The sequence below is a fragment of the Theobroma cacao genome, chromosome 9 (genome assembly GCF_053813885.1).
Source record: "Theobroma cacao isolate CCN51 chromosome 9, ASM5381388v1, whole genome shotgun sequence".
Lineage (NCBI taxonomy): Eukaryota > Viridiplantae > Streptophyta > Magnoliopsida > Malvales > Malvaceae > Theobroma > Theobroma cacao.
In genome coordinates this window covers 4929105-4952882 of record NC_142647.1, presented here as the reverse complement: position 1 = coordinate 4952882, position 23778 = coordinate 4929105, and the positions used below count along the sequence as shown (strand labels likewise).

Here is a 23778-nt window from a genome sequence, read left to right as displayed (position 1 = left end):
TAATATTATATCGATAATAAAAAAATAAAAAATTATTTAAATAATTAAAAAAATTTAAACATTATATTTTTTAATTTTTATTAATTACTAGTAATTTATTAATTTTCTTCTTTCTGCTCATTTTTTGTAAAAAAAGGAACAGAGTATAAAATATTAACCACTTGGAATTTTAATAAACCAAAAAATAAAAATCCATGTAAAATTTAATTTGTTTTATTTATATGCAAACCTATAATGGATTTAAATTCTCAATTCAACTTAAGCGGATAAACAATTCTCTGTTTGTAGGAGAAAATGATTCAACGAAACTTAAATGAGATCAAAACATTTAATGTTCCGAACCCACTCTTTCCTGCAAAACTTCACTACTGGCATGGTGGCTCTATATATTGTAAAGTGCAAAGTAAGCATGGAGAAAAGATTTAAAATTGTACGATGATTTCATTTCTATGTGTTCTGATGTCTTAACATCCTCAGCAAGACTAATCATACACCATAAAAAAATTGTTAAGTTACAAATGAAAAGGAAAAAGTATTCAATGATACAGTAATATTGGCAGGTAAAAAAAATGAGTATACGTTTGTTTTAAGCATATACTGAAACCCAGAGGTAAGTTTAGCGGTTGCTTCCCATGATGACTCCGAGCAACCTGTATGGCTGTATCTTGAACATCAATGAACAAATAATCCAATCCTAATACTTGCTGGAAGGTTCATGCTTCCCCAGCAAATGAAGCTTACGCATAAAGGTGTCTTAAGACTTCCGTGAATATTTCCATAAGCAGGCAGCCAGTACTGTCAAACCAGAAATGCCGGCTAAAATCTGTGTCCCGAAGAAAACTTTGTTAGTATTACTTCTGACTTAACAACCTGAAAAATTGATCATGGGGAAAATTTGACTGGAGATTAAAAATGCATCAGCTGTGTGAAAAGAAACATTTAACAAGCAGGTTAAATAGTTCTATGGAGACCTCTTTTAGAAACCTTTTTTTTTATATATATATGGAAACAGGAATCTAGAAGAAAAACTTGCACAACCATTGGAGGGCTTTAGAAATTCAAATAAATGACATTGTGTTCGAATACATTACAGAAACACAAAAATAAGTAAATGAGAAGATAGCTGACCTTTGCATCTCTACCATGAGCAGTATGTTGAAAAAGTGATCTCAGCGACTTAAACCGAGATGCTTGTGGCATAAGAATCACAACAGTGTATTGATTTTTGCAAGGGTAAGGCATTATCCTTTGCAATGAGGACTGAGCGGTTGAAGGTGTCAGAGATTCTCTAACCCTGGACCGTCCTTCCTCTTGAATCTGCGCCAGAAATATAATCAAATGCAGTAAATACTTATTCTATTCCATATAAGAGAAAGAAAAAATGAATGCTAGAATGGCATGCTTGAGTAGCAATCAGCCAAGACAATAGGTAACAGTCATCCACATGATATTAAAACATATCATCTTCTCCTTTCCTTCAAAAATAGTTTTAACTTTATGGCCAACGTCATTATATAAGGTAAATTGTTACTTGTGGATATACTTGTACCCTTAGGCTTCAGACAACATCAAAAACCAAACACTCAGACTAAATGTGACATAAGAAAGTCACAAATTAAACACTGAAAGACAAAATTCAGGTAAAGAGACAGGCCAACTGACCTTAAATGAAGTGCCAGCATCACCAGAATAGATCCTTGACTGGTAGCTCCGTAAAATTCTCTCCAGCCAGTAATAATTCTCCTGAAAGAGAGCGATTGCAGATTAGCATTCAGAATTGAATGCTAATAACGAAAAAGCATTCAGAATTGAATGCTTATAAAGAAAAAGCATTCAGAATTGAATGATACACTATATTCTATCATTTTTCTTATTCATAGATCTTTATCTACAATGAACACCAAGCAGTCAAATACTGAAGATGATAAGGAGTTCTGCTATGACTTAGCACTTGAGTTGGAAAAAGAGATGTAAGCTACCATTCTTAATCTTGAAACAGAGAGGACTAGCAAAAAATCTTCACACACAAAGTTCTTAAAGAAATTTAACCTGCAGTCCATTTTCATGGGCTCTCTGTTCAATTTCAAGTACAGTTGAAACATCCTGATCTGAAGGCCCTTCTTCTTGAAGACGTACTACTTCATCCAACGCAAGATCCACCTGTTCCACAACTGAAACTGTGAGATGACTGGCCACTTAGTCACTACAACCAGGGGAAGATAGAAAGGCAAATATACACAACATATAATGCCTACCAGCTTTGACGAGATTTCTGGATCACAAGAAAAATTTATGCTCATATCTCCACGAACATCACCAGTTCTAGAAGGTTTATTGCCACCAAGAAATACAGAAACACCAGCAGAGTAGATCTGGTACATGAAGGGAAATTATAGAAAATTAGTTAAAAGAGTAATTAAACTGCTAAACATAAATTCCAGGGGAAGTACATACCTGCCCATGCTTGAAACGAAGAACCTGCAATATTTTTGTTTCAAGAAGTTTGCTCAGGAACCCAACACAGTGAATCTCTTCTACCTGCCATTTAATTTTCCAATAGAAAGGTGCATCATTTAAAAGAAGACCTCAACAAAGATACTGATTTATTTCTTTGCCAGATTTGTATGGATTTATGACAAAGAACAACAAACCATTGTTCCATTCTTCAGCTCCACAGGAAAGCATAGCTGGACTGAGCATTGTGCTTCTACCATGGGGCTGCGTACCACCTCTCTACAAGCACAGCAAATGCATCAAGAAGGTTGTAGAATGCCAATAGAAATTACATGTTGGCCTATATCAAAAGTCATTGATATGCACACACATTAATGCAAAATCGCATCCATCTGTCTGTATGTGTCACAGAGAATGCTAAAATTTGAAGTCAAGGACAATCCATTGACAGCACAACTGAATCCACCAAAATCTCAGGGTCAAACATCTTGACTTTGTCTATTACCACCAGACATAGAAGTACCTACCTAATTATGGTCGTTGGAAATTTAAATGGTAATCCTTTGAGATCATCGCGGTTATAATGGAATATAGGTTCAGGAGACTTTGGTATTCCACCCTGCATGGATAATTGCAACCTTTGTTAACATAATGAAAGATGAATGCACAACTTGGTAGCTAAAAAGAATCCTAACTTACCAAATACTGCAATATTAAAGGTAGTGCAATTGTGGGATCAATATTCCCTGCTATTACAACAGTAAAAGTTGATGGGTCCTTAAAACAGCCGTTGAAATATTCACACGCTTTTACTGGATCAACTTTTTTGAGGTCACTTATTCTAATAGGCTGCAAAAGAAGACACCAAAACAACGTTAAAAGAAGGCACATCCTAGTAACTCAGTGACATAAAAAACGTTAGATCATACATACCCGGAAAAAGTAAGAGTTTCCATAGTTGAGTTCTTTCACCCTGTTTGCAAATGCAGTATAAGGATCCCTCTCTTGAGCATGAACCGCTTCTTCTGCCATTTGCATCACTATTTTGACTTCTTCTTCTCCTGGGGTTACATTTGTCGTAAATAGTTGATAGACAAGCTGCCAGAACAGGTTTTAGTGAGAAACTAAATGATTGAGAAACCCGTAGGGTAAAATCAGAAAGATGGGCAAAAAAGCAAATATTTAGTACATTGAATATTTGGTAAATCAGGGCAGAATTTTATCTGCCAGACAGAAAGCTAATCCTCAGCTCTAAGCAGGTGTGAACAATGTACAGAGGGACAATTTTCATGAAACATTTGGGAGCCTAGTTTCAAACATATGGTTACTTCAATGAAGGTGGGTGCTTCTAAGTCCTATGATCTAATTTGGGATTATAGCCACAAGCAAGGTCATAAAACAGATGCATGTGGATGAATTGCAGTATGACGTGTGGAAAAAAATTTAGAACAGTGCTAATACTTGACAATTTTACATTTAAAATCCAGTGAAACAAACCTGCAAGGCAGTTTCCAAGTCTGAAGGTGAACAATCACCCGAGAAAGTTCTCATATAGGCCCCAAGCTTTGTACCAACTTCTACTCTCTTGCCAGCAAGCATGTCCATGAGCACTGATGGACTATGACCAAATACACCGATTTCTCCAGCAATGGTTGATCCCATTGAACATGAAAAGTACTCATTTTCAGGAAGTTCAGATAAGCCCCCATATGAGAACCCTGTAAAAAGAACCTGTTGAAATGCTACATAAGAAGCATATTTTTACCATGAACTAGTGCTCTAGAAAGACTACCATGCCTTGAAATTAAGAAAAGACACATAAAGCAGTTTTAGGGCTAATTTACTAGAATTAAGATACAAATTGAAAGTTGTCTCAGCCAGGAAAACGAACACGAAATAGATACAGCAACAATAAAAGATATTATACCTGGTCATCAAAAAAGTCTGTACACTTATAGCAAACCCGCATGCCATTTGATAGAGTTAATTCAGTAGCTCCAATATTTGAGTAGTCTATCTGCTCTACAATGTACCTGAAGTGAGTGATTTGATTGGGCTTAGGATTAAATAATTAAAGCAGATAGTCAATCTTGTCAGGACTGAGAACATCCAAAATAGTTAAACGAAATTGTCAACAAAGGGCAAGTTGAAATGCAGCTAGAAAACAAATGTAACCATCACATTTAATACTATGATCTGAAGTTCTGTTATACCTAATAACGTGAATTACATTTATGACTAACAGAAAATAAAGTTTAAAAAAGAACACAAAGAAATAGGTAGCAAGGTAGAAATAGTTGCAGATATAGAATACATGGATACATCAAAGTAAAGAAACGCCCAACTTTACCCTGGACTCGGCTTTATATTAACAATTTCTTCAGGAATGTACTCATCATCCCATGGGGAAATGCTCCCTTCCTTCTCAAGATTATTGAGCTTCAACACAATATTTTTGAGGTCATCAATTGTAGCAAACGCTTGAGGTTCAATTGTCTTTAGGACACAGCTACATGATGTTTGTAATTTCTCTGCATACTTGGACACCTCTGATGCTGATATATCTACGAAAATAAATTCATAATTGGTGTAAATACATAACATCGCACCTGGTTTATCACTATATACCAAGAAAAAAAAACCTTCACTCACAAGGCAGAATAGATTTTTGCAGTTGAGCTTCATACTCAATACCAATAACTGGTTCATTATGGATAAAGTGCTGCAAAATGAAAATGAAGAAGATAAAGGATCTTTCTACATTCTCGAAACCTCAAATTAGATAAATGGAAAAGATGGTAGCCACTGTTCTGATATACCTGAATATATTCATCCCGCAAGCTAGTTGATTGCATTTGATCACGCTCCAAATAGGCAGATTCAACCTCTGACATCAACAAAGCTCGGACAACTGATATTTCACGTTCTGAAAACCCATGAAGTCGCACCCTTGCAACCTGAAGCATAGTACACCAGAAAATTGTTATGAAGGAAGTGAAGGGACGCCAAAAGCAATATATATATAAGTGTGTCAAGAAGAAAAAAAATGGCTAGCAAACCTCAATGAGCATTGATTCTATGGCCTCTAAAGTCCCTTTTTCCTTACAAGATGAGCTTATAATATAAGCCTTTAAGGGGTGAACAAGAGCATCTGCAGCAGCAGAGCATGAGAAATAGGGTGGATCTCTTCTACGTGAGATTTTAAAGAACCTCTGATTTAGAGCATGTAGGAACATGGACTCTGCAAGCATGTCCCTATAGTCTTTCACTGTCTTTAGCTCATCTGCTGGCATCTTATAGCTAATCATCACCGCAGACTTTTACATGGCAATGACAAGAAAACAGAGTTAAGAATTGTCAATAAACACAAAGCCATATGCACAGAAAAGTGCAAGACTTGAAATGTACTTACCCCAGCAGCTTCAGATTCCACAAAACATGAAAAACGTGGCCCCTCATGAGAAGGAACAGGAAATAAAGGTATAATTGGAGGGTCAGTTGCTGAGTTTTTCTCCCCAAAATGAGTCCTTATCAACTCAACAACACTCTACAGAAGTGAGAAAGCACGACAGAAATTTTTAAGCAACCTTGACTGATAAACAGACTTATAACTCAGAATAGTAGAACTTGCATGTCAACAAATACAAACCTTTGTATCAGAAAAATCTCCAACAGCTATCACTGCCATATTGTGCAGATGGTACCATTTTTTATAAAATTGCTTCACTGTTTCAGAAGACACAGTTCGAATTATTTTTTCCAATCCAATTGGTAAGCGCACGGCATACTGCAATCAACCAGGGTGAATGCAACTCAAAATTAGGATCAACTAGTCATAAGCCCAATCAAAACTTATTGGTTATATCATTGTTAAAACTTAAAACACATTCTCCAGCTAGCTTGCTCTCAAGTCTCAACAATAAGCAAAATGAAAGGACTTCAAAAAAGACCATACATGGGAGCAATACTCTTATTCTCGTTGCATGCTGATATGGCATTTGCTGAGCTCCATTTCAAATGTTACTACTGCTAAAGATAGGTAATTAATAAATAGATCCCATCATAGCTATGAGTATGCCAAATATCTCCACTCAAAGGGCCTCATCAATCAATTAATTCAACAAATATAAGTGTACAAAAGTAGATAAAGTAGATAAAGAAGCAACCATTAGTACCTTGGAACCTTCCATCAACAAAGTCCAATGTGCATCCTGCATCCTTCCACTGGCATTTCTGTTTCCTCTATACTCTTCCATTACAGCCCCTCTTTCCTTTTTCAAATCATCTTTCGAGACTCGAATCTGCACAACACGTCAGAGATAAAAACAAGTAAACACTAGAAACGAGATAACATCATATAAAAAAAAAAAAAAGAGCACCAAAACAACAAAAAGAGAGTTAGTTATTTACCTCTGAACTGAACTCCGCCAAGACTGAAATGGCCTGAGACAACAGCTCAGGCTTATCAACAGGAACAAACAACTCGTACACTGTCTCATCAGCGGACGTTACCGCATTCTGACAAGCACCGAATTCGGCTCCAATACTTTCAAGGAACTTGACAATATCATGATTTGTGTATCTTTTAGTGGCACTGAAAGCAAGATGCTCAACTATGTGAGCAACTCCACGCTCATCTTCCTCTTCCAAAACTGAGCTGCCATGAATCTCATTTAAATCAGCTTCCTTAAGAGTTTCCTATGTAAACATGTATACTAATATATGATCCGGGCTTAAGCAACAAAATTCCTAAAATCCCTAAAGAAGAACTAGGTCTTCAATAAGCCAATTATGTTTATTGAAATTTTAAAACAAAGCGTAAAATGAAAGGAAAAAAAGGCGGACGGACCCGACTTTGACGGCGAGAGCGAGAGCGGCTCTCATTCGGGGCTTGGAATTACAACGAACATAGTAAACGAGTCCATTGTCGAGTCTGCCGTAGTCCACTCCGAAGGGTTCGTGTTGGAACTCTTGGTCCAGCTCCACGTTTACCAACTTTAAGGACCTGAACCCGTGCTTCTTTGCGATCTGCGAGTTCTCTGTTGGCAGCAAATCCATCTCTCCCTCTCGCTCTCTCCCGAACCTTTAATTACACAATGAAATTGGAGAAGAAAATGTTCGATGTTCGCTTATTGTTCCCTTTCTGTTTTTTCTTTATTTTTCCCTTTTTTTTTTCTTCTTACAAGCTTTGTTTTATCTTTGTTGGGGTACCGTGTTATAAACTTTAGTAACCCAACGGCATTTAGTTTCAGTAGCCGCAATTCTAGTGGAGAAAATTTTCTTCATTTTCAAGATGGGCCTCATCGTTCACCGCGTGGAGCCCATGTGAAATCTAAGGAGATTTTGTGGTTCTTGAAAGATTTTTATGTTCCGCCCACTAACTATGGAACGTTAATTTTTATTAACTAAAATATTTTTTATTATTTAATATTATATTAACATGATATATTAATATATTATAATAAATATTTAATATAATAATATACTATAATTATATAATATTTTTACTTTATATATATATAAATAATAAATAATATTTTTAATTAATAATAATTAATTAGTTATTAATTATAAAAATTTTATTTAATTTAAAATAAAAAATAAGAAAATTTTGATTGAATATAATTAAAAAATAAAAATTAATTTAAATTTATTAAATATTTTTAAATGTAAAGAAATTTATTTATTCGTGCCATGTAAGTTGGATGTGATAATCAAAATCTCTTTTCATTATATATACTATCTACAACTATTATAAGATGTTGAATGATATCTTATTATATTGGATAATGACATTATGTCATTATGCAATAACCAACACTAAGCATTTTTTTTTCCTTATTATGGTCTTTAGACTTGGACTTTATGTTCTTCTTAACTATATTTATTTGATGCATTTGCAGTTACAAATTTGAAATGATCAAAAGACATATAATTGCAAGTTTGATTTTTGTACTAATACAAAGTATATCTGCAAAATGATTTGGTTATTGCAATAGTATATTCTCTAAACTTTTTTATTTCCAATAAATTGTCCTCTATGTTAAATATTACAAATAAAAGCAAATAAAATAGAGAAAAAGGAAAAAAAAAACAGTTAAATGTTAAAAAAAGGTTGTAATACTACTTAGAATGCTTATTGATTTCTTTTATGTAATGAATATGTTCATTTTTTATTATCTTTTTTTAATTGAGGAAAAGATAATAAATTATGTACCAATCAATAAACTAAATGTTCAAGTGCATATTTTTTGTTATCTTAATTTTTATTAAGCAGAAAAAAAAAAAAAAAAAACATAGATGTTACAGGAATGGACAATTGTACATAGACTTTTTGAGCTCTAACAGGAGCTCTACATGAACATAAATATGTTGCTGGTCTTCGGTCCCAAGTAAAAGTTTCCTAAGATCTATGTGAATACCTCCGGAAAGTGAGAGCCAAAACTGTGAAACCAGCAATGCCTGCCAGAATCTGCCAACACCAACAAAATCTAGTTTGATTTGATGCATTGACAAAGACTTAATTTTATTAGGTGCACTTCTGAAAATCAGAATGATCAATTTAAGAAGACAAAATCTGATCGGAGAGAATAAATCAGATTGTGCAGCAGTTGCAATCAAAACAATCATTAATTCTCAAACAGTTCTTAATCGGCCATTTATTGAAATGTTTGTTTCTAAATGTCATATTCTAATAAAAAAATTTAAAATTTGTTCTAATTACACTATATAAATAAATTCTGTTTTCACAAAGTTAAATTATTACTTTTACTAATAAAATGATTAAAATATTTTCAATTCAAAATTTACAGTGTTCACACTTAAATGCTATTTTTGTAAGTTTTACTAAGCAAAATTAATAACTTAAGTTTTACGAGAACATAAGTTATCTACTGAATGTTAACTGAGAAAAGAGATATCAACATGGTGCCAATTGAAAAAAAACCACAATATTATGAGTGAAAAATTGAAACTACAAGAGATGTAGGATGAGTTAATGTAAAAAAAAAATTGCAGCGGATTAGATACATGACAAATGTTGGGATGCTTTGGCGTTAGAGTCCTGGAAAACGTGCTACTAAACCAGTAAGATAACTGACCTTTGCATCTCTGCCATGAGGGGTCCATTGTGAAATTGATCCGAGCCACTTAAACCAAGATAATTGAGGCTTTAGAATCACGACCGTGTGCTGATTCTTGAAAGGCACTATCCTTTGTAATGCCAATTGAATTGTCAATGGTGTTAGTGATTCTCTAACTTTGGAACGCCCTTCATCTAGAATCTACACCAGAGCAATAACAAAAAAGAAAGTTTTAATTCCAATGATCATCATAACAAGTACCCTTTTGCATCCTTTTTAAGTCAATAACACAGCTTTTGAAAGCGCCTGCTTGAGTTTCCTTTTTCACCATTTTGTTTCAACTACAACATCTATTCAATTGCACGCTATTAGAACATATTCTTTTCTTTTTTTTTTTGTTCAAGAAGAATATATGATCTAATAAATGGTGATTATCACTTCAGTAACAGCTTTCTTCCAACTACGGAACCGCAAATAACTGCTAGCTTCTGTCCGAGAATGAGATAATCTGACATAGCAATAGCATGCATGCATATATGGGATAACTAACTATGCCACAGATCAGAACCACCATAGCCGGGTGCTTACAATGTTTAAAAGGAAACTTCACGCTAGTAATGTATCTCATCTGTTTTATCATTAGAATTGTGTCTATTTTGCAGATGGTACCATTTATGGGGTAAAACCTAGTTTGCTTTCTTCTTAGTTAAACTCCTCTCACAATAAACTAACTGTAAGGGAATGGACAAGGTTCTGGAAAAGTTGCCAGGGCAAGTGTGTGTTTCATGAATAAGTGTCTGAAAGTATGTGTTGACGGTTTGGTAGAGATCTTTTAGGAGTAATTTTAGGAATTATTTTATTTTAATGTCTGATTATTAGGACCTAATATTTTGCTTTCTATATTTATGGTAACTTCATGCTTTAGGGTTGTTTTAGGGTTAACATGGATGTATATATATATAGGCTGTTGTAAATAAATTTTTTATGACAGAGAATAAATAAAAAACTCTCTTGTATTTTCTCCCAACATGGTATCAAAGCTTCTACCGACTAAAGAAGTCATATTTTTTATCGTTTTGCAGTAGGGGAATCTTGTTTGCTACTCTTGACAGCCGCCAGAAGCCTTGCTTGATTGGTGTTTCAAATCATGGTTGATGGGAAGAAAACAACTACTGAAAATAAGGTTGGTTTGATCGGTGAGAATCCTTCATTACAAATTAGTCCCGTAAAGCTAGATGGAACTAATTATCTTACGTGGTCAAGATCTTGTCTATTGTTCATCCAAGCTAGAGGTCTGAAAAGATATGTTATTGGAGATAAACAAAAGCCAGACGTCACTAGTCCCACCTACAACCAGTGGGAATCTGAAAACTCTCTGGTTATGTCATGGCTCATTAATTCCATGCAACCTCAAATTGCCCGAGATTATTTGTTGCTGAATACTGCATCTAAGATTTGGAATGCAGCTTCTCAAACCTATTCTCAAGTGGGCAATGATGCACAGATTTATGAATTGCGGAATAAAGTGCATGAGACGAAACAAAGTGAGATGACTATTGCTCAATACTTTGCTGAATTGAGTGATTTATGACAGGAACTTGACTATTACCAAGATTTCCAAGCAGCATGTTCTGAAGATGCAGCCAAATTCTAAAAATTAGTAGAAAAAGAACGCCTATATGATTTTCTTGCTGGTTTAAATATGGAATATGATCAAATATGGGTTCAGGTACTTGATAAGGATCCTTTGCCTTCTTTAAGGCAAACCTATTCATATGTGCAGCAAGAAGAAAGTCGAAGAATTGCCATGATACACACAATTTCAGTAGACAAGGCAGGGTTAGTTGCAAATTCCTTTCGTGAACAGCTGAAAGTCAGTAACCAAGGTCCATCAAACAATGATCATTTACACTGTGATTATTGTGGAAAGCCAAGGCATACTAAAGAGACTTGTTGGAAGCTGAATGGTCGACCAACTAGGGGTCGTGGAGGTAAACGGATGGGCTCAACAAGACCCCAAGCAAACCTATTCGAAGCAGCAGAAATACCTAGAGAGACAACTAATGCTGGGAGTCTTTCCAATGAAGAAGTACAAACCCTAAGGCGTCTTTTGTCTCAGCTTGATTCTCAATCAACCACAGCTGCTTCCTCTAATTTTGTCAAAACAGGTACTGCTTTTCTTGCCAATTTTGATACTCATAATGATTCATGGATTATAGATTCTGGAGCAAACAAACATATGACAAGCTCTTCCAATAAATTCTCAACTTATTCTCCGTGTTTAGACAATGATAAAGTCCGTATAGCAGATGGATCTTAAGCACCTATATCTAGATCAGGTTCTGTTAAATGCACTCCCACCATTAATCTATCTTCAGTTCTTCATGTTCCTAGTTTTCCTATTAACCTTTTATCTGTTAGTTCAATTACAAAAGCACTTAGTTGTAAAATTGAATTCTTTCCAACTCATTGTGTTTTTCAGGATCTGAAAACAGGGAGAACGATTGGCTTTGGTAGATTGCAAGATGACTTGTATCTACTAGAGGAGGGTTGCAGTATCTTGGTTCCTGGTATAACTCGAGCCCTGTTAGGAGACTCTATGAATGTTAATCAAGAAATAATCCAATGGCATAGACGATTAGGACACTCATCTTTTTTTGTTTTACAAAAATTATATCCTAGTTTGTTTAAACAATGCAAGTTGGATTTATTATTTTGTGACGCTTGTGAATTTGCTAAACACAGTAGACATTCTTATCCTTCAACTAATAATAAGAGTTCAGTTCCTTTTATGACTATTCATTCTGATGTATGGGGACCTAGTCGAACAGTTTCTCTATCCGATTACAGATGGTTTGTTACCTTTATCGATTGTTGTACTAGATTAACTTGGGTTTATTTGATGAAAGCAAAGAATGAGGTTCTTTCTTGTTTTCAACTATTTCACAAAATGATTTGTACACAATTTGATGCCAAGGTTAAGGTTCTGAGAACTGACAATGGTACAGAATACATGGATGATGTGTTTAAGGCATATATAGATTCCAATGGAATATTACACCAAACTAGTTGTGTGGACACTAGTGCACAAAATGGAGTGTCTGAAAGAAAGAACAAGCATCTATTAGAAGTGGCTCGATCTCTCATGTTTACTATGAACGTTCTAAAGGTTTATTGGGGCGATGCAGTACTTTCAGCCGCATACCTTATTAACAGAATGCCTTTAAAAACACTTAATTTTAGGAGTCCTTTAGAAGTTCTACAAGGTAGTAATTCATATACTGTTCCTCCAAAAATTTTGGATGTGTATGTTTTGTTCACAAAAGGAACGTAGATAAATTAGAACCTAGGGCCCTTAAATGTGTGTTTGTTGGCTACTCTGCAACTCAAAAGGGATATAAGTGTTATCATCCACCCTCGAGAAAGTACTTTGTAAGTATGGATGTTACCTTTAGGGAGTCTGAGCCTTATTTTCATACACCTCAGTCACCTCTTCAGGGGGAGAATAAGGAGGAAGAGGTGGAGGTGATAGCACCTGCCCCTATACAGTTTTCTAGTGAAAATCCTAGTGATGATAAGGAACAGCCTAAAATTAGGAGATTAGATAGGCTAGATTTGAAAACTTACACACGACGGGACAAGACAGATACAGCCATCGAGCATGCTATACCTGGTCAAGCGCCATCTCTGAGTTCAATCCCTGAAAATACATGTGGTGAGTCTTTTTTACCTTTTGATTACCCTAATTCTAATCCCATTGCCAATGATCTTAATGTTCCTATTGCTATCAGAAAAGGAGTCAAAGCTTGTACTAAACATCTTATTTCTAACTTTGTTTCCTACGATTCTTTGTCTTCTTCCTATAGAGCCTTTGTATTGTTTGTTTCCTCCATTTCTATTCCACAGGGTTGGCAAGAAGCATATCACGATCCAAAATGGAAAGAGGCAATGGTTGAAGAGATGAAGGCTTTGGCAAAAAATGAGACTTGGGAACTTATTACTCCTCCCTTCGGAAAGAAACCAGTTGGATGCAAATTGGTATTTACAGTGAAACATAAGGCAGATGGTTCAGTTGAAAGGTACAAAGCTAGATTAGTGGCAAAGGGCTTCACCCAAACTTATGGGGTAAACTATCAAGAGACGTTTGCTCCTGTTGCAACAATGAATACTATCAGAATCATGTTATCATGTGCAACTAACCTTGATTGGGACCTACAACAGTTTGATGTCAAGAATGCCTTCCTACATGGAGACTTGGAATAAGAGGTGTATATGGAAATTCCTCCGGGTTTTGATGATGGGAAGATTAAAAGGAAGGTTTGTAGATTAAAGAAGGAATTATATGGCTTGAAACAATCACCCAAGGCATGGTTCGATAGGTTCAGTAAGGCCATTATCTCATTTGGATATCATCAAAGCAATGTTGATCATACCTTGTTTATTAAACACTGTAATGGTAAGATCACATTACTTATTATTTATGTTGATGATATAGTTGTGACTGGGGATGATAAGGAGGAGATTGCCAGACTTAGAAAACTTTTAGCTTAGGAGTTTGAGATTAAGGATTTGGGTAAGTTGCGATATTTCTTTGGAATAGAGATTGCCAGATCTGATAAGGGAATCTTTATTTCTCAAACAAAATATATTTTGGATCTTCTTGAAGAAACCGGTATGTTGGGATGTAAACCTGTAGACTCTCCTATTGAAGCTAATCATAAATTACAAGCAAGAGTTGGTGAGCCAGTTGATTTAGGTCGATATCAAAGGTTGGTTGGGAGATTGATCTATCTCTCACACACCAGACCAGACATAGCCTATGCCGTAAGTTTGGTAAGTCAATATATGCATGACCCTCGAGATTCTCATCTAAAGGTTGTTTTTCGCATTTTAAGATACCTAAAATCTGCACCTGGAAAAGGACTGCTCTTCTTTAAAAATGGTCACTTAAAGATAAAAGCTTTTACAGATGCTGATTGGGCTGGATCACCTGATGATAGGAGGTCAACATCTGGTTATTGCACATTTGTAGGTGGAAATTTAGTTACTTGGAAGAGCAGAAAACAGAAAGTGGTAGCTCGGTCAAGTGCCGAAGCAAAATATAGAGCTATGGCACAGGGTGTTTGTGAATTACTATGGCTGCAGAAAGTAATGGAAGAATTGCGATTGTCATAAGGGAAATGTCTATCCTTGTTCTGTGATAACAAGGCTCCTATTAGTATAGCTCACAATCCGGTTCAACATGATCGAACAAAGCATATAGAGATTGACCGACATTTCATAAAAGAAAAAATAACAGATGGTTTTTTGAAGGTTTCTCATGTGACCTCAGAAAAACAGCTAGCTGATGTGTTTACTAAGGGACTTAACAGCAGACCATTTCATACTTTAGTTTGCAAGTTGGGCATGTGTGACATCTATACACCAACTTGAGGGGGAGTGTTGACTGTTTGGTAGAGATATTTTAGGAGTAACTTTAGGAATTATTCTATTTTTATGTCTAATCATTAGGACCTAATATTTTGCTTTCTATATTTATGGTAACTTCATGCTTGAGGGCTGTTTTAGGGTTAACATGGATGTATATATATATAGGCTGCTGTAAATAAATTTTTTATGACAGAGAATAAATAAAAAACTCTCTTGTTTTTCCTCCCAACAGTATGTTTTCCATTTAGACGTAGGAGGTCCTTACTAAGTTCCCCTTTATTCTTGGATGTAGTCTAACAACCTAAAATCCAGTTGAAACAATAATCAGATTCATCTTCAGTGTATGCATCAGATTTCTTTTACCATTACAAAACGTATGAAAACCCAGATTCAAAGGTGGATACAATATAAGACAATTGCATGGAAACAAACATTTTAAGATACAGAGTTGAGGCAGAACTACAGAGTAGGGGTCAGAGAAAGATGAAAACAGAGCCACCAACCTTAAAAGAAGCGCCAACATCACCAGAATAGATCCTTGACTGATAGCTGTATAAAATCCTCTCCAGCCAATAACCATTCTCCTGAAAAGAGTTAAGAAATTAGCACCAAGAGGCAAGGATTAAGTGCTGTATGAATTGCTTTCAGTTCTCACATTTCTGAACCTTAATCAATATGCAAATACCAAGGTGATAGATGGTAATGCTTAGATGAAGTTTAGAGTTTAGCTGCGAGGTTGATAAGTGCATATAGGATTCAATCCTTCATTGTGGCAACCACTGGCCAAAATGATGATATTAAACACATAACAAAATGTAAAGATATTTGACCTGCAGTCCATTTTCATGGGCTCTCTGCTCAATTTCAAGTATGGTTGAAACATCCTGATCTGAAGGCCCCTCCTCTTGAAGACGTAATATTTCATCCAAAGCAAGATCAACCTGTTCAAAATTATTGCATAAGAAAATATTCGAGATGGTTGGCCTCTTACTGATAAAAGTCCAGAGGGAAGTAGGCAAAATGTGAAACTTTAAGACACCTACCAGCTTTGAGGCGATCTTTGGATCACAAGAAAAATATATGCTAATATCACCACGTACATCAGTGGCTATACATGGTAGATAACCATCAAGGAAATCATAAACACTTGCGCCATAGATCTGGGGCATAAAGAACAATAATATTATAGGGAATAAAATAGACCAGAGAATATGAAAGATGATAACAGTTAAATCCATAGGACAACCATACCTGCCCATGCTTGAAACGAAGAAGCTGCAGTATTTTGTTATCTAGAAGTTTCTTGAGGAACTCGATATACTGAATCTCTTCTACCTGTAATTGGTTTTTCCAATTGAAAGATGCATTATAAAACAGAAGTCAATAGAGGCCTCAGGTCTTCCACTGAGTGAGCTTCTAATATATCCGTTCAGAAAAAAATGCCAAACCATTGTTCCTTTCTTCAGCTCTATGGGAATGCATACGTGGACCCCACACTGTGCTTCCACCATGGGGCTGTGAACCACTTCTCTACAAACACATCATATGCTGTATAAGTAAATTTTCCAACAGTAAACCATGCAACTCTGACACCAAAAGTTGGCCAGGGGGTGCATGCATGTGTTTGCAAGAAAGAGAGAGAGAGAGAGAGATCAACTTCTGAAAACCATGGACAATCAAGTTGAGCAGCCGGCACAACCAAATCCACCAACTGATTCTCTTGCTACCATTATCAAACATAGAAGTCACCTACCTAGCTATGGTTGTAGGATATGCAAAGCGCAATTCCTTGATGTAGTCAGAATTTGAGTGGAAAATAGGCTCAGGAGGCTTTGGTATTCCCCCCTGCAAGCAGAAGAGAAAAACCAGTTCATGTAATAAATATTGTATGTATACTTAGAGTTGTTTGAAAAGAATCCTAACTAACCAAATATTGCAGTATTAAAGGTAGTGCAACTGTGGTATCAATATTCCCAACAATCACAACACTAAAAGTTGATGGATCCTTGAAGCAGCTGTTGAAATATTCACATGCTTTTAGTGGATCAACTTTCCTAAGGTTGCTGATTCTTATAGGCTGCAAACAAAGTTTCATCATTACATGGGGGAATGCAAATTTGAAACCCTTAGTAGTATTTAAAAACGAAGTGATAGTGCATGCCTTGAAAAAGTATGAGTTTCCATAGTTGATCTCAATCACTCGGTTTGTAAAAGCAGTAAAAGGATCCCTTTCTTGAGCAAGAACTGCTTCTTTTTCCACTTGCATCACTCTTTTGACAACTTCTTCAACTGGTGTTACATCTGTTGTAAATAGTTGATAAACAAGCTGCCAGAACAAGAGTCAGAAGACATAATATGGGGTATACTGGCATGCTCCGAAGCAGTTAAGCATGTGTTACAAGATGAAAGCAGAATAAGGCCAGAGAAATCTACAATTGCATCTTAAGAGTTGAAAAGTAGCATCCAATAGAGGAACAAAATGAGAAAACTGTATATTAGGCCATATGGAAGGAATAAATAGTAACTCCACCATTTGGATATAACAAGTAACATAAATTACAGGTTTATGCATAGGAATTTGATGCATTGATGCAAAGAAATATCACAAGAAAAGCACATTCTATTGCATAAGCACCACACTCAATGAATTACTATATTATAGTTGGCATATTTGCCTCATTAGTTTACATGAGATCACCAATCCTAGCAAGAACTTTACCATGAAAATTGCCTTGAGTTAGGTAGGAAGGCCTACCTAAAAAATTCTTATGATGCATATTATCTCATGTAACCCAAACCACCACCCTTTTGTGGGAGGGGGACACTCAAAAAGGAAGAAGTAGCTATTGTTTTCATTCATTTAGAAATCATTGGAGATGCAAAAGAAAAAAAATCAGCAAAAATTTATCATTTAGAAGGGTGCTAAAATGCAAATGTGTTACTGTTAAATCCAGTTGAACAAACCTGCAGGGCAGTTTCCAAGGACAAGGGTGAACAATAACCATGAAAAGTTCTCATGTACTTCCCAACATCTACATCAACACCAACTCTCTTACCAGCCAGCATATCCATTAGCACTGATGGTCTATGACCAAACATACCAACTTCTCCTGCAATTCTTGATCCCATCAGAGATGAAAAGTACTTGCTTTTTGGGAGTTCAGACAAACCCCCATAGGAGAACCCTGAAAATAGAACCTGTTGAAACACCAATAGATAAGAATTATATGTTTCACATGAACCAGTGTTCAACCTAGGTTATTGTGCCTTAAATTCTGAGCAAACAACAGTTAAAAACTTGTATAGGAAAATTTGCTAGAATTATGATTCATATCAACTATTTTCTCAGCAACAAAGTGGGATTGTAACTGATAGGACTTCTAAGTACCGTAAGGCCTACTTTAAAAAAAAAAAAGTACTGTAAGGCCTAAGGGAATTGTACCTCGTCATCAGAGAAGTCTGTACACTTATAGCAAACTCGCATTCCATTTGATAGAATCAATTCTGTAGCTCCAATATTTGAGTATTCAAGCCGCTGTAGAATGTTCCTGAAGTAAATTATTTGAATAGGGTTAAAGTTCACGTATTCAACCTACCTAAGTGAGATCTTGCAATTTGTAGATGTCTAGAAATGAAGTAAAAGAGGCCATAAACACATCAAAATGAGATTACAAAATTCATTTAGAGATGAAGGAACGCTTATTCAGAAACAATATATATATATATATATTATATTTATCTGTTGAATGATGAGTAAAAGATCATCTTATTCATTTAGAACTTCATAAATTTGAAATATTATCACATAAGAGACAAGGCTTGAGAAACTGTAGTTAAGAATTCTTAAAGACTGATTCCCATCTCTTTTGCCATTGGAGTGTTAGGTGATGACTATTTTTTAAGGAATAAATCTCACATCCCGTGAAACATGTATACAAGAGTTTTTTCTAATATATCTTTTTCCATATATGATAGGAGTGACTGAGTTGGTTCCTTATCCAAGTGGGATCTCCCTTTCCTATTCATTACCCTCCTCTCTGTCTCTCTCTCTCTCTTACAGAGACACACAAATAACAATTTTTGCATTGAAGCACTGTCATTCTCCTATTTTTCCCCCTATTTTCTATTCAATCGATTCTCCTCATTATCCTAGTAGTTTAATAAAATTTTTGTATTGAAGTTTTGTGTGCACACGCATGCTATAGTGTCTGCCCCATATTATAGTTACTCTGAGCAGAAATTAATAGGAACTAAATCCCATACAAGACTGTAAATAGCATCACTGATTGCTCAAACCAAATATCAAAAGTATACAAACTTATAAGAAAGTAGATGTCACCCAGGAATGTGAAGCTGGAGAAGTGAACTTATAAAAGCCATAGATCTGAAACGCATGCAAGATTGTGTGGTTTGCCAGTTTTTGACCCAATATAGTTGGATGCCTCAAAGAAGATGATGGTGCTACACACTAATTTGAGAAAATAATGCTCATCACATAAGTCAATAATAGGCTATAGTCTATAGATACTGACTAAGAGATCTATATTGCAGCTCAAAAACTCAACTTTTCTTTTTCTAAGCTACTGAGTCATGTAGAAGCAGTGGACAACCACGTCCAACTATGAACAAGAGTGGAAGAGCATTTCAGCTAAAGAAAAGAAGCCAACACTATGATATCATGCATAGTTATATCATTGCAGCTTATGCACTACATCTATAACTCACAAAAAAAAAAAAAACTAAAACAGGAAAATAAATAACTTATATAGTTTCAATGTTATAGTAATTACTTCTAAAGACATAGGATAGAGCGACAAAACAGTAAAAAGAACTTTACCCTGCATTTGGCTTTGAATTGACAATTTCTTCTGGTACATCTTCTTCATCCCAAGGAGTAATGCTCCTTTCCTTCTCAAGCTTGTTGATCTTCATGACAACTTTTTTCAGGTCATTGATCTTAGCAGAAGCTTGAGGTTCAACTATTTTAATGACACAGCTACATGAGGTCCATAATTTCTCTGCATACTTAGATACCTCTGATGCAGATATATCTATGCAGATGAAATCATGAATGGAACAACAAATAGTGCGAGACTCAGTTTATTAAATAAATTTATATATAAATGGAAATTTAAAATGTTCTGAGTATATCACTCACGAGGCAGAATAGTTTTTTGGAGCTGAGCTTCATACTCAATCCCAACAACAGGTTTATCATGGATGAAGTGCTGCAAAACAAAAACATGAAGTCAATACTTTTCCGGATCGCATAAGTGCAACTCGAATTTCAGGAAATAATTTCAGACCTGTACATATTCATTTCGCAAGTTGGTTGATTCCATTTGATCACGTTCCAAGTACGCAGATTCTATACTTGACAACAATAATGCACGAACAACTGATATTTCACGTTCTGAAAACCCATGAAGACGTACTCGTGCAACCTGTAACAGAATACAATAGTAAAAAGACTAAAGCAGAAAACAAAGGGAAAAAAAGCACATCAAAGGGGTTAGATTAAAAGGCACACCTCAGTAAGCATTGATTCTAGGGCCTCTAAAGTCCCCTTTTCTTTAGAATATGAAGTCATCATATAAGCCTTAGATTGGCGAACAAGATAATCTGTAGCAGCTGAACATGAGAAATAGGGTGGATCCTTTCTCTTAGATATCTTAAAGAACCTTTGGTTTAAAGCCTTTTCAAACATGGATTCCACAAGCATATCCCTGTAGTCTTTTATTGTCTTTAGTTGGCCTGCTTGCATCTTATAGCTTATCATCACTGAAGACTTTCCAAAGTTAAAAAAAAGGACTGATTAAAATGGGCAATAACCACGTGAAAGTTTACATATTTGCTTGCTATGTTAAGTTAGTCCTCAATGAGTGTTTCTATGTGCACAAACAAGTCCCATTTTTAAGATTTTACTAACCCCAGCAGCTTCAGGTTCCACAAAATATGAAAAGCGTGGCTCCTCGTGCGATGGAACTGGAAAGTGTGGTATGGGTGGAAGGTCAGGCATTGAAGTTTTATGCCCAAAATGAGTCCTTATCAGCTCAACAACACCCTAGAGAAAGACAAAGATTGTTAAACTTCACTAAAACTTAAAACAGTTATAATTCTAACAGGAAAATTTGCAGATTAACTGAGACCAACCTTTGTTCCTGGAAAATCTCCAACAGCTATCACTGCCATATTTTGCAGATGGTACCACTTTTGATAAAATTGCTTCAAAGTTTCAGAAGAAACCATTTGTATTACTTTTTCTAATCCAATTGGTAGGCGTTCAGCATACTGCAATTGCTCAATATTGTGACAGTAAGACAAAAACAGTAGAACACCTAAACTTAGAATTGACAAGTAAACATTTTTTTTATTTTGATGATAAGAGTAATAAGAAGTTATCCATGACATTATCTGCTCAAACTCACGCCTTAGTTCACTCTCAAGTTCTCAAACATAAGTGAAAAGAAATTTTCACTGTGCTATAGGAAATATCTGACGTCAGAGAAAACAAAGAAAAAAAAAAGCACCAGAGCAACCTGCCCCTGCCCCTTTCCTGCTATGCCATTTTCTGGAAAATCTGTTGAGCACCATGTCTTGCATTAGACAATGTGCAGTCAAACAAATAAGTAGATTTTTTCATAGTTAAGTGAAAATCATGCTATGAGAATGCCAAAAAGAAAAAAAAAAATTTCCTTGAGAAGGGGCTTCGCTGTGCAATAATGAACAAATAATTTGCAAATGAATAAAAGTTAAAAGCACCTTTGAACCTTCCATCATCAAAGCCCAATGTGCATCTTCTATTCTCCCACTAGCATTCCGACCCCCCCTGTACTCTTCCATTACTGCTCCTCTTTCTTTCTCCAAATCCTCTTTTGAGAGTCGAATCTGCATGTTAAAAGTAATTATACCAAACCAAGAAAGGCATCATGAAAATATTCAAACAAAAAAAAAAGTTGATTGAAACCTCTGAACTAAATTCTGCCAGGACTAAAATGGCCTCAGATAACAATTCAGGCTTGTCGATTGGGATAAACAACTCATATACGGTCTCATCAAAATATGTTAGTGCATTATGACAAGGACCAAATTCTGCTCCAATACTTTCCAGAAATTTAACAATATTGTGATTTGTGTATTTCTTTGTGGCAGAAAATGCAAGATGCTCAACTATGTGAGCCACTCCTCGCTCATTCTCCTCTTCCAAAACTGAGCTGCCATGAATATAAAAAATCAGCTTCTTTAGAGTTTATACCATGAACTTGCATGCTCTAGAGTCTAGACTGAAGCATAATTATTATAATAAGCAAATCATAATAATCACATGAAGAATTTGATAGAAAGTTTATGGACATGATGATACCTAAATTAAACTATTGATTCAATCCCACCTAAGAAAATTTTAAGCCTAGAAAAACTAACTTAACAAATTGCTCTTTAGCCACAAAATCCTTTTGTTCTATGCATTTAATTAATGCAACAAGCTGTCTAGCCTATTTCATCAAATTTAAGACCACAATAAGTTGAGAGTAGTGATAAGTAGGATCTATCTGGGAAACAGCAAGTATTTTCTGCTATGAGAAGAGGAAGCTTTGGCTAATGCTTGGCTTTCAACGACTTTTCTTGTTTTAGCTTCAGCAAGAAAGATACAAAAGAATCCATGAAATTGAGCTCCCAAATAACAGAGATTGTTACAAACATACAACCACACCAGCATAAATCAAAGAAGCTGAAACCCCTAAAAAAGGGGGGGAAAAAAACAAGAACGTAAAACACTAACCCGACTTTGACAGCAAGAGCTAGAGCAGCTCTCGTTCTGGGCTTAGGATTGCAGCGGACATAGTAAACCAGACCGTTATCAAGCCTTCCATAGTCAACTCCAAAGGGCTGTTGATTAACCTCTTGAATCAGAGACAGGTTTAGCAGCTCCAGAGACCTGAAACTTTGCATCTTTGCGAAGGATGATTTCTCTGCTAAAAGCGACCCCATTTCTCGATTCTTTCTCTTGAGTCAGGACGCACAATTTGAAAAGAAGTTTCTTTCCTTTCATCTATATATATATATGGGGGAGACTGTCGCTTTTGATATAAAATATGACTATAGAAGAGAGGACACTGGCCTTTATGGGTCAATGGCCAAACTCCATTGCACTTTCCATTGCATTGCGCGGAAGGAACCTGTTTAAAAATCCCACGTGAGATATACGTGGACAGCAAGCCTCTGCATGCAAATGAAAACGCGGAAGCCTTTCAAACTTTTTACAACAACTTCTCCTCTTTTTCCGATGCTGTCAGAATATCCTGTTAGAAAGTCTAAGACGGGAGGAAAGAAACCAGGGGATGGTTTCAAATGTTATACGTTAGCATTGGAATAAAGAATAATACTACTTTTATTAGATATTTATTAAGATAATCATTGCATTTGAAAGAGCCATAAAAAGTTTAGGTTATGCTTGGTGTATACTTTTCCATTCGCATTTGTGGACTTCTTGGGCTGAATGTTTCAAAATTATTATTGAATCGGATTACCCGTTTCCTTACTCTGCCTGGAATCATCTTTGTCTTAACTCCTTGTGGTTACAGTTCTCCTTTTCTGTGGGCATGGATTTGGTTATAACTTATAATTGCCCTTCCATTGCAGTTTTCAGTTTTAGTTAGTTCCATTGTTGCAATACTAGGAAGCTTTACCCTTTCAGTCTTTTTTCTTTTTTCCCTTCCAAAATGGGTGGATGGCCCTGATTTTGGCATTTCTTTAAATAAAGGAAAATTTAACTTTCTATCTGTAATATAAAGAAGATATTGTGATTTGGGAA

At 35.6% G+C, this 23778-nt stretch overlaps 2 protein-coding genes across 5 annotated transcripts; both read right to left on the bottom strand.

The window, feature by feature from the left end:
- Positions 1 to 421: 421 nt before the first annotated feature.
- Positions 422 to 7668, bottom strand: LOC18588451 (Insulinase (Peptidase family M16) protein). Of its 3 annotated transcripts, none has more exons than XM_018127168.2 (21): positions 7304 to 7668; positions 6865 to 7111; positions 6630 to 6755; positions 6104 to 6241; positions 5867 to 6001; positions 5514 to 5771; positions 5274 to 5411; positions 5107 to 5176; positions 4805 to 5018; positions 4382 to 4487; positions 3952 to 4185; positions 3388 to 3552; positions 3154 to 3303; positions 2982 to 3073; positions 2652 to 2733; positions 2455 to 2538; positions 2256 to 2372; positions 2050 to 2160; positions 1663 to 1743; positions 1129 to 1317; positions 422 to 870 (listed from the first exon to the last, which is right to left on the bottom strand). In XM_018127168.2, the coding sequence occupies exons 1-21, from the start codon at positions 7510 to 7512 to the stop codon at positions 817 to 819; spliced, it is 3000 nt and encodes a 999-aa protein (XP_017982657.2). In that variant the 5' UTR covers positions 7513 to 7668; the 3' UTR covers positions 422 to 816. The 3 variants fall into 3 exon arrangements, with proteins under 3 accessions (XP_017982657.2, XP_007012924.3, XP_088666356.1); XM_007012862.3 differs by having other exon boundaries at positions 422 to 823; positions 7304 to 7664; XM_088810230.1 differs by having other exon boundaries at positions 422 to 823; positions 6865 to 7106; positions 7304 to 7444.
- Positions 7669 to 8678: 1010 nt separating this feature from the next.
- On the bottom strand, positions 8679 to 23292 carry LOC18588450 (zinc protease PQQL-like). Of its 2 annotated transcripts, none has more exons than XM_007012861.3 (21): positions 22747 to 23292; positions 21934 to 22180; positions 21729 to 21854; positions 21120 to 21257; positions 20896 to 21030; positions 20497 to 20754; positions 20273 to 20410; positions 20125 to 20194; positions 19804 to 20017; positions 18409 to 18514; positions 17931 to 18164; positions 17128 to 17292; positions 16894 to 17043; positions 16720 to 16811; positions 16415 to 16496; positions 16218 to 16301; positions 16010 to 16126; positions 15797 to 15907; positions 15470 to 15550; positions 9555 to 9737; positions 8679 to 8926 (listed from the first exon to the last, which is right to left on the bottom strand). In XM_007012861.3, the coding sequence occupies exons 1-21, from the start codon at positions 22953 to 22955 to the stop codon at positions 8858 to 8860; spliced, it is 3009 nt and encodes a 1002-aa protein (XP_007012923.3). In that variant the 5' UTR covers positions 22956 to 23292; the 3' UTR covers positions 8679 to 8857. The 2 variants fall into 2 exon arrangements, with proteins under 2 accessions (XP_007012923.3, XP_088666295.1); XM_088810169.1 differs by having other exon boundaries at positions 21934 to 22175; positions 22747 to 22884.
- Between the last annotated feature and the right edge of the window lie 486 nt (positions 23293 to 23778).

Coding starts and splice junctions, on each gene's coding strand:
- LOC18588451 (XM_007012862.3), bottom strand. CDS start 7,512: ATGGATTTGCTGCCAACAGAGAACTCGCAGATCGCAAAGAAGCACGGG. Junction 5,412..5,513: donor TAGAATCAATGCTCATTGAG/GTTTGCTAGCCA, acceptor ACTATGCTTCAG/GTTGCAAGGGTGCGACTTCA. Junction 2,161..2,255: donor CAGAAATCTCGTCAAAGCTG/GTAGGCATTATA, acceptor GTTGTGGAACAG/GTGGATCTTGCGTTGGATGA.
- LOC18588450 (XM_007012861.3), bottom strand. CDS start 22,955: ATGGGGTCGCTTTTAGCAGAGAAATCATCCTTCGCAAAGATGCAAAGT. Junction 20,018..20,124: donor CCAAAAAACTATTCTGCCTC/GTGAGTGATATA, acceptor TCATCTGCATAG/ATATATCTGCATCAGAGGTA. Junction 16,497..16,719: donor TATCCTACAACCATAGCTAG/GTAGGTGACTTC, acceptor ATGTGTTTGTAG/AGAAGTGGTTCACAGCCCCA.